This window comes from Brachyhypopomus gauderio, chromosome 5 (genome assembly GCF_052324685.1).
Source record: "Brachyhypopomus gauderio isolate BG-103 chromosome 5, BGAUD_0.2, whole genome shotgun sequence".
In the NCBI taxonomy this organism is placed as follows: domain Eukaryota; kingdom Metazoa; phylum Chordata; class Actinopteri; order Gymnotiformes; family Hypopomidae; genus Brachyhypopomus; species Brachyhypopomus gauderio.
The window spans coordinates 31,132,473-31,143,867 of record NC_135215.1 but is presented as its reverse complement, the minus strand read 5'-3'; the positions used below and the strand labels follow the sequence as shown (position 1 = coordinate 31,143,867).

General features: G+C 38.3%; 1 protein-coding gene across 1 annotated transcript; it reads left to right on the top strand.

The window, feature by feature from the left end:
* The first annotated feature begins 3,616 nt into the window (after positions 1-3,616).
* avpr1aa (arginine vasopressin receptor 1Aa) lies at positions 3,617-6,601 on the top strand. Its single transcript, XM_077007074.1, has 2 exons — positions 3,617-4,766; positions 5,298-6,601. Exons 1-2 carry the CDS (start codon positions 3,899-3,901, stop codon positions 5,588-5,590), a joined length of 1,161 nt encoding a protein of 386 aa, XP_076863189.1. The 5' UTR covers positions 3,617-3,898; the 3' UTR covers positions 5,591-6,601.
* The last annotated feature ends 4,794 nt before the right edge of the window (positions 6,602-11,395 follow it).

Here is an 11,395-nt window from a genome sequence, read left to right as displayed (position 1 = left end):
ATTGATTGTTGATCATGTTTGCTGATCAGAGTGTATATTAGAAGCTGCTGTATTTCCAGGTAGGAGTGCAATCGGCTACACATCTCAAAGAAAAACTCACTGCCATTGGAGAGGTGGATTGATAAATCCACCTGTTGAATGGCCTCTTTAACATAAACTTCCAAGGCATCAGATGCTGGCTGAGAGAGCAGGTAGGACTTGGCTCATTGGTTCATTGTTTTTGCTGATTTTTTTCCAGATTCAACAAGGCAAGTCAATGCAATGTTCTGGCAGGGATGAGGAAGAGATGCTAGGTTTAGTATGTCGGGGCTCTCAGCAGACATAACCCTAATGGGTAAGTGCAAATAGTGTGAGTGAATGAAAGTTCACCAGTGGACCAGGAGATGTTGGGAGATTTTCACGGAGAGAATTCTCTCTCTAATGAAGGTTCAGTACAAGTGAAGAATACAACAACTACTTGCAAGAAATACACATAAATATACACAATCACAAAGAATCAATGCTCTCCTATATAACTTCAATTTTGAGTGGGAAAGCTAACATTTAATTGTAAAAGGTTTTGCAGAGGGGGAACCTTCTCACTATGTTTGATTGGCTTGCTAAAATAGTCTCATGCTCAGTTTCTTCCCACTGGCTGCTAATGGGGACAGCTGGATGATGTAGCTGAAGCAGATAGGACTTGCAAATCAGGTCAGACTGACCTCAGTAATGTCTATACTACACTCCCTTGTCAGCATTGATGCATATTGCTATTAGATATGTACTGTGAGTTTGGTATGAGCTGGATCTGTTAATCTATTAAGTTTCACTGGCTGTTCCATTTATCCTGGAATGTATACTTGATTTCTCCAGGGGACTGAGTGCTAGGCTAAGTTATTTTGCAGTGATGCACATATATTTTTTTCACCTTACAAAATGTATCCAAATATTTAAATTACTGATACGCAATGAGGTTTGTAATAAAAGCGCAAACGAAACCTGCTGAAAGAATAAAGAAAAATGTGAATTTGTTTAGCCACTGCACCTTCTGTCTGGGCTAGGCCTGTGTTGAAAAAATCGATTTTCCGATTCAGAATCGATTCGCATAAGATGATCTGATAATCGATTCGTACGTCCAAAGATCGATTTTTTTAGTGAACTTTTACACCCGCCTCGTCACTGAATTCACGCAGGCGTGCTCGGTCTAACTAACTGTAAAACAACATGGCATCGGACAGTGACGGTAACGACGATAGTCAAATCGGAAATCTAAAAGCAGAAGGACAGTTTATCCAGTGTCAGTGACTATTTACAGTTAGTCCATGTCACTGACAGTTTACCCAGTGTTTTTACAGTTTAAAAAAGTTTAAAATGTTCTTGTAACGTTGGGCGCAAGGCGATGGACGAGACATAATCCTTTGCACTTTCCAAATCGTTTATTACATTTACCAAAGCGCAGACAGCGCACATAAAACACATTTACATAGAACATGTGTGACTCAAACAACGACGAGCACAGGACGCTGCGCGAACACACATTAAATAGACAAACCACATAAACCCCACGTGATGACGAGACGAGCCACAGGTGAGACGGATTATCACAAGACGCACCCGCACCCACGGAGATCTACAGACGCAGACGAGTAGACGCAGACAACGTTAACACACGCCCAACAGGGAGGGGTCGGGGACCGTAACGTGACAGTTCTGTTATTATATTCGCACTTTAAAGAAAAATACACGTTTACATTTTATAATTTCAGTTTATTAAGTGTGAGCACTTTTAAAATAAAAATGCATTTGGTAGCAACAGCTTTTGGGTGAATTCTTAATTATTTCAATCATAATAATAATGCACTGGTTAGTGTCCCAGTAGGAGTCCACTGTTGCAGATATAGACACCTCAAAGATGTCCTCTGTTTATTGTCCAGCCGTCAGTAACTACCAACTACCAGTAACTATTTGCTGATTAATATCGATATAATACTAGTTTTAACATGTTGCTTCTGTACATAGTCAGGAAACAGCACAAATACATTTTTAATAACACTAAACCCCGAATTGGATCGGATCGAATTGATTAAATCAGATTAAATCGAAATAAATCTATTCTTAATCTTCAGAATCGGAATCGGATCGATTCTTGGAATTTGAATCGATACCCAGCCCTAGTCTGGGCTATGGCAGGCCAAAGGACATTTTACATCAAATGTGAAGGGAAACAACATTTGTGAAACCACATTTGTCTCTGCATGAATTTGCCCTCTGCTCTCGCAAATTATTTCTGACAAAAATTTTCAGTAGGGCTGAGAAATGGGGAATGAGTAGAAGGAAGATATTTGACAATTGTGAATACTGAATACCACTGTGAAAAATAAGTCCCAAATGATAATGTGGTTTGTCCTGTTCTTCATCAGTCGGAGCTTCCTGAAAACCACTTGCTGTGTTACAGGTCTTCTCAATTACTTGGATGCCTTTTTGTTGCAGAAATGCTATAATCATTATTGATGTATTCAGATTTTCCATTATGTTTCTTGATGCCAACTTTAAACTATGTGTAAAAAATTTAACTTGCACATGCATAAATAATGATGTATGGGCATTACTTGTGATCTGTTGTCATGATGAGGCTTTCTTTGTGATGTCAAGTATCATCATTTTATTAGCTATTTAACAGTTCCACACTTCAAAAAGAATCCAACCATCTTCTATTAGTTAGATATGTTAGATGTAAACAAAGTCTCTTATACAGCCTTCAAAGATTATATACTTTTTAAAATAGCTGACAGTAATAACTTTTCTCACACTCCTAAATTTACTTTATCTAGGTACCTTCAGTGGATGATCATTGATAAATAATTCTATTTATGATGTTCACTTCCCAGGTACTAAAATACAAATTCTATGAATAAAAGCTAACACAATTATATCTGACATGGAAAAACAGGGAAAAAACATTTGTGGGTTAAACAAATGTAGTTGCTCTACAGCTGTTTCCCATTTTCCATCTCTGCTACAGCTTGTTCTCTCGAATGCGCTGCCTACACTTTTCTCGGTGGTTTAATGTCCTGAGATTGGTCTGTTGTGCCTGTCTATATGTCTATATGAGTCTCCCCAGTTCTACCATATTACCAATATATTACCACTTTACATGCAGGAAGCCAGAATTTGGTAAAAGTGAATTGCTGGTAGTCATATATATCTATTAAAACATTGCATGATCATTGTGAATAAGCTTCAGAACCGTCTGTCATACACCGTTTTGATGAGTTTACTTAGTCGAATCTGACATAACGTACCAGACATCCAGTAAGACAGCAGATCATTTAACCTAAACTGGGTTTTTCCAGTGATTTCTTTATTATGTATGTTTTGCACATCACAGTGGTTTGTATTGGCCTTCTACTTCATATATTTTGTACCATGTAATGGAATATGTGATGCTTTTAGTGTAGTCAAACATGAAAGAAACTTGATTTACCATAAAATAGATTCTTTGGAAAATTAGACTGCCTATAATTGAATAATGCACAAAAAATGCGCACACGCTCCAAGCCGATGGGCAGGCTCCGACAGTATATGCGGTACATGAATGGCTACTGGCTAAACAATGGTGGGTAGGCTGGCTTTGGGCGTGATGGATGAAATTTGACGCGTTTATAATAGTCGGCAACCTTGAACTAAGATACACAGGACAGCAGGAGCCCCATGTAGGCTAATAGACCCCCGTGTACTTAGTGAGCGAATCGCACCATTCCTCCCGTGGAAAACATCTGAAACTCAAGAACGCATAACAGGACAACGCCATGAAAACATACAGGCGCGTTATTTTATTTTTTAGCAAATATGTATTTTTAGTTTTCATTTGAACCACATGGACGATTCTTTTCCATAACATTTCTCCACAAAGTGAGCGATGGGTTACTCCAACACTTCTGTGACCCCCAATGGAAGTGATCCATTCGGCAGAAACGAGGAGGTCGCCAAAATTGAGATAACAGTCCTTAGTATCACATTTGTCATCGCCGTCATTGGCAATCTCAGTGTTTTGGTGGCAATGTACAACACTAAGAAAAAGACTTCTCGCATGCATCTCTTCATCAAGCACCTTAGCCTGGCTGACTTGGTAGTAGCTTTTTTCCAGGTCCTGCCACAGCTGTGTTGGAAGATCACGTTTCGTTTCTACGGACCAGATTTCCTTTGTCGGATGGTGAAGCACGTCCAGGTGTCGGGAATGTTCGCCTCCACATATATGATGGTTATGATGACTCTGGACCGTTACATCTCCATCTGCCACCCGTTAAAGACTCTACAGCAGCCCACCAGGCGCTCCTATATTATGATAGGGAGTACCTGGATCAGCAGTCTGGTCCTCAGCATCCCTCAGTACTTCATCTTCTCGCTCAGTGAGATCCAGAACGGCTCCCACGTCTACGACTGCTGGGGACACTTCATCCAGCCGTGGGGAGTCAAGGCATACATCACCTGGATTACCGTCGGGATCTTTCTCATTCCCGTTTTCATTCTTATGATATGTTACGGCTTCATATGCCACAGCATCTGGAAAAATATTCACTATAAAACTAGGAAGAGTGTGACGGAGAAGGCGTGTAAGAACGGGCTGATCGGTAACAGCTCGGTCAGTAGTGTATCCACGATATCCAGAGCTAAATTAAGAACTGTAAAAATGACTTTTGTGATTGTGCTGGCATACATCATATGTTGGGCACCATTTTTTATCGTGCAGATGTGGTCGGTTTGGGATGTTAACTTCAAATGGGATGGTATGTAAGCTTTTCTTTTTTAAAAAAAAGCAATACAATATCGCTACGTAAAAAAGTTAAATACTTAAAGTGCTATGCTGGTTTTAATTACCATAACCCTATCAAATGGCATGTTGTGGAATAATATTTACTGAAATACTCATTCTAACCCATGAAGTCCTTCCTCATCATTTTTAAATCCGTCACACGCTAATTTTGGACCAGACGTATTACTCAGTGATTGATACCTTAGTAAATAAACCGTTTGCGTATTTTAAAGTGGATGTGGATAATATGGCAACGTGGCAACTTGTCTGAAGAGGACAGCTGCCGGTGATTTCGTAATAATTAAACCGGTCCTTCAAGGTGTTTATACAGGTCTTTTTAAGTGTTAACTTGCAGCCCTTAATTTCATAATGGTTATAAGGAACATATATATAATGTATTATATATATTTATAAGGACCATATTATATATATATATATATATATATATATATAATATTATACTATATATAATGCAAATGCTGTATATGTGCCCTCTTTACCCCAGAATCTGACAACACTGCGGTGACTCTCTCGGCGCTGCTGGCGAGTTTGAACAGCTGCTGTAACCCCTGGATTTACATGATCTTCAGTGGTCACCTCCTCCAGGACTTCGTGCGATGCTTCCCCCGCCGCCACAAAGAACGAGAGAAGATCAAAGCAGAAGACTCGGACAGCAGTTTACGAAGAACCACACTACTTAGTAAGATCCCCACCCGGAACACAGGCTCGGGCAAATGGAGATACCTCGACAGCTCTCCTAAATCCATGCTCCATGCGTCCACCTCGCTGGAAACGTAACACTATAAGAATGGGTTAAAGGGCACGTCTTGTATGTAACTGGAGGATGTTTTAAATGCGTTAAGGATTAAAACATACGTTTTGACGATAGTTGTGATCACTAAATAAGATGTAGTTCTGGTTTTTATGCTCACTTGCGTGTAAACACATGGTTCCTTAAGGCCGCATTAAACCCTTATCTTTACATTTCAGTAAATCCAAGGCTCTTATACTCGGAATAATGTTCATTGGCCTATGTAGTTTACAATTTTGTAAATAAAACTCTCATAAAACATTTCAAAGACATCACTAGCAGTATGAAAGGTAAACAAAAGATCAGAGTGTAATATTACTGGGAGTAAGCTACTTTTAAAGCTTACATTTGCTCACCTAGGTTGCTCTTTGATCGAGTTCAGTTTCAGCTGAACTCAAATCTCTCACCTTCTCACTCTACGTGTTATTTTATTCCTCATCTCCCGTTATTGTGATTTTAATTATTCATTTTTAATTTTTGCCATTTTATTCTAATGTTATTTTTAGGTTACTCAGTGAACTGACGTAGTTTGCAACTGTTATTTAAAACTGTATTTTTCGTCAGTTTCCTTCATATTTGTAATAAACCAAGTAAATAAAAACTGTTACTATGAGATACATCGCAATTTCAGTATGCATTCCATGATACATACTCTGGGCATTATTACTTTAGTGTAATCAAAGTATATATTTGCTCAAGATATTATATGATTTCAGGGTTTTACAGTGAGTTAAACAATCTGAGCCGGTTTATGGTTATGATTTACAGTCTATTTATAAACGCTGTTGATGTACATGTTGAATCTATAAATAAATAGCCTATACAATGGAATAAAATGTTTTTGTATATCAGATATTCTATATTTGTATAAAAAAACTTTATTACTAAAATGTTGTATCTTATTATTTTAGACATTACATTGAACAACATAAGACATATGTTGCCCATGTATCATTATTGCACCACGTCATTTTAATATTAATATATCCATGTCCAAAATGCAATAAATTACTTTTTTCCATGAAATATGCATGTTTTAGTATGTTTTTTTTTTCAGAACTGAAACTGAGTTACATGTAGTTAAGGTTTTATTCCCTAATATAGTAAATGTATTACAACTATAAACATAGACTATAAATAGTCTATAAATCGCTGTGTACTTTAACAGGAACATCTATTTTAGAAGTGTATTATAGCTGTGTACAAACGTACAATTGCCATGCTTGTCAGCTTCCTTTCTGTCTCTCTGTCTCTCTCTCTCGCGCGCACGCACGCACGCACACACACACACACACACACACAGAACAGAGGATATCCACTAACTGAACATCCTTTGGGTGGCAGACCACTCTACCTCTACCTCTTGAGTGTATGTGTGTATGTAAAGTTACATGCTCTCAAATATGACATTTATAGTTTGTATTTATCAATTAACTTCCTAAAAATTCACTAAACAATAGAAGCTTAAATCAAATTAATAGTTGCTGGTTCCACACTTTTCTTTTAAAACAGTAGCACGTCTCTTAGGTACAGTTTTTTAAAGAAAATGTGCCACAGTCCTTCTGAAGACTTTGGCTCTCTCTCAGCATGGTGTGTGGACCATATTGTCTGCTGTAGGACTCTTTGTTCTTCCTCTTGGTCGAGATTAGTCTTTATTACTTTTGCCATGTGTTTGAGGTCAATATCATGCTGGAGCATTGATCTGGGACCAATCAGATGCCTCTCTGATGGAACTGCATGATGGAAAAGAATCCGCCTGTACTTCTCAGCTGTTAAAGACTAATTCATTTTGACCAAATCACCAAGTCCATATGCTGAAATTCAGCCCCAAACCTGCAAGGATCATCCACTGTGCTTCGCTGTTGAGTGCAGACCCTGATCCTTGTAGTGGTCTCCAGCCTTTTGGAGCCAAAAAGTAATTTTTTTGACTCTTCATTCCAGAGTTCCTGCTGCCATTGGACTGCACACCCGTCCTTGTGTTTTTGTGCGCAGGCAATGTCATTTGGCTCTCTCCCTCTGAGCCATGGCTTTTCAGCTATTTAGCAACAGTCAGCCAATTTCCAAGTACATAGAAGTAACTTGAAAAAGTAATTGTAACCTATAAGTACAAGTAGGTACATTTAATAACTAAAACAAATGGGTGTATATTATATGTGTATCCATGTGTCAAGGAACATATATACGGTGACTCAATATAAATCTATACAAATCTATTAACAGACTCCATGTAAGCATCACATACTTTCCCAGGCCACTTTTTACTAGGCTACATGCCAGTTGGGTTCATTTGATGAATATGTTGCCATAAAATGTTGATCAGATGTTTACAGTATCGACAAACAAAATTCTATGTGCAATTAATGCAGTTATTTTTGTCACATTAGTCATGTCTCCTTACATACTGATTATGTGAATATGCCATTCTATAGCTTAGATTTAGATAAGGGATACAAATCATAATGTTAATGTGCTACATTTTAAGGAATATGTAAGGCTTTCAATTCTTATCTATGGGAATGTTTCCTGTTATTGGACCTGCATGGGTACTTACACTGTTACACTTACACTGTTATACTGTTACATTTACACTGTTACACCTATACTGTTACACTGTTATACTTAAGCCGTTACAGTTACACTGTTACACCTACACTGTTCTACTGTTACACTTACACTGTCCCAGGCAGTGGCCATATGATTTGGTGCAGAGTGGAGTTTTACGCTGCAAGCTTTCAAAGCAGAAAATGTTTATCTAATGTTTGACAGATCAACATTGACTGTATGATTACAGAATGTTGAGCACATGCCAGCTCTCTTGTACACACTTCATTCCAGACATCCCCAGAATAGCTTGACAGCCTTCCTGTTTCCCTCACATACTTCCCTTCTCATGAATTAACCATGTTCTTATCCTCAAATAGCCATGATTAATGTGCTTTGGGAGTAGGGAAGAGTGGAGGCAGCTGGGTATGTGTAAATGTGTGGACAGAGAGAGAGAGAGAGAGAGAGAGAGAGAGAAAGAGAGAGAGAGAGAGAGGGAGAGAGTAAGAGACAGAATTAGTATTACATGAATGGTTTGTTAGGTTTGTCAACATTTTACTCCGAGTTTAATAATCCTAATACAATCCAACATCATTTAATTAATCCAACAGCCAAAATGCTGACTATTTAAATGTTTTACAGCCAACAGTCTGGACACTATGTTTACCGGTGTTTGACAGATTATTGGGGGGAAACGTCAATGGTTTTGAAATCTTTTGGGGAAATATATGCTGGCCAAAAATCTTGGTGATTGCAGCAACTTTCACTGGACACGGGAAACCTGCCTTAGGTCCCATGTGAAGGTTAATTGTTTTACACTGGACAAGTCAAAGAGTAATGGATTACTTCCATTAATATTTTTTATGTGTTGTTTTTCTGAGGCTGAGAAAATCCATAGATACAATTTTGCTTCTCTGCATATTCGTCAACAACAAATGCTAGTTTTCAGATGGGTTGTTAAATGTTTGACTTGATTTATAAAACTCAAAAATCATCAAACTAAAACCAGACATCGAGTTAAGGAGCTACCACCTTATAAAGGTACAAGTAGTATTGACTGTGTTCTAGCACAAAGGCCTCTTGACCCTCTAAGGATTTTAGTTTTACTCTGTCTTCATAATTTGACACAAACATGTTTACTAACCCTAACCCTAATAAAAATATAATTTGTTATTTTGTCACTTAGCTTAGTCACTTAGTCCAATAGCTTCCCATAATTCCATATAAAAAGTATTTTATTGGTAACTTGTTTTAAAATAAAAATAATATAAATACTTAAGAAAACCTATGACTAAGTTATGACCTAACTATGACGTTAGGTCATAACTGAAAAATTGGACACGACTGTTGGAGGAATGAAACCATTGTAGTGATTCTAGAGATTACTGGTGAGCTTGAATGCAAGGTATGCATTTAAGGGTAAAAAAATATGATGTTCAAAAACCTGAATATCATGTTGAGTTTGTTTGTATATATGATACTTGTCAAAGTGTCTGAGTGTAGCTCACGTCCCAGGATAATTCCTAAATGGTATTGCTTATACTAAAATATCTGCTCCACTTTTAAGTCACAGTATGTGATGCACAGTTGATACAATTAAATAATCACTAAGTTTAAAAGATCTTTTTATTGAGGAAAGTAAGCATCATCTGGACATCCCCCACTCATCATTGGACCTCTGCCATCTGGTAGGTGTTACAGGAGCATTTATGACCACACCTCCAGACTGCATTACAGCTTTTCCCCAAGGGCTATCATTATGCATTATTTAAATCTTCACATAATCACCCCAAACTCACATGCTCCACACTTTACTTCTACAGGTCTTCAGGCTGTAAGCTGCATGTCATTACCTCCCTCCATTGTACTTTACCGCTGCGAGGGTTTGATTGGTCATATGGAGTGTTTTGCTGTGGAGCTGTGAGGGGTTGAGCCAGACTGTATTCGTGAGTGTTTAAATGGTTTGTTCCAATGGAAACAGTCATGGGTCAAACACAATGCAAAAGATAGTTAATCCATGTGCAAGATACAAGGATTAGCAGGAGAAAACAACCAGAAATAAAGCAATGCAGAATGCTAAAACAATAATCCACCAAGAGAAACGTAAGAGAAATATATGCACAGAGATGTTAAAGTACAAAATGTCTCAGGTGCAGACTATAATGAGCAGGAAAACACAATCAGAAATTAAGGTGAAAAAATATAACTAAAAAAAGAAACATACGAAGCTTGTTGCCACAGGAACCATGACGTCAGGGGAGGTGTGACATTTACATACAGATCCTACCTACACAGCATGTAGTACATTTACCAAAAAATGGCCTTTGTTTTATGTTTTCAAAACATTAATCCACTTGTGATGCAACATCTTCAGCAAAATTTTGTGGAGAGTAGTGGTTTTGTCTGTGACAACATTCTCTAACATTCCTTGTCCTGTTTTTTCTTATGAACAGACCTTTTATGAAGTGCTAGGGATGCCTGCAGATTTTTAGACCCATGAGATCTTTGAGAATTCCACAACACAAATGTGCATTGACCATTGTGCCGAGTTCCTTCCATTTATAAACGATCTGCCTGACTGAATAGACTGATGGAAGCCCAAGTCTTATTGTAATTAGCTGACTAGCTGGCATATAGAGATTGGTTGTACATGTGTGTTTGGCTAGGTGTGGACCAGAGCGTGGTGAGAACAACATAACTGTTTAACATTTTACAATAGTTCTTTTTAAACATTTCAAACAAATACTCTTGAAATGCTTTATTCTCAGCAATATTCTAAATTGTAAATAAAGGGAACACTTAAACAACACAATGTAACTCCAAGTCAACAACACTTCTGTGAAACCAACCTGTTCAGTTAGGAAGCAACAGTGATTGTAGATCAGTTTCACCTGCTGTTGTGCAAATGGAACAGGTAGAAATGAGAGGCAGTTAGCAAGACACCCCCTATAAAGGAGAGGTTCTGCAGGTGGTGACCACAGACCTTTTCTCTGTTCTCATCCTTTCTGGCTGATATTTTGGTCACTTTGGCATTTTGTCAGTTCTCTCACCATAGACGTAGCATGATGCGGTGTCTACAACCCACAGAAGGTGCTCAGGTAGTGCAGCTCATCCAGGATGGCACATCAATGCGAGCTGTGTCAAGAAGGTTTGCTGTGTTTGTCAGCACAGTGTCCAGAGCATGGAGCAGATACCAGGAAACAGGTGAGTACACCAGGAGACATGGAGGGGGTCGTAGGACCACCCATCAG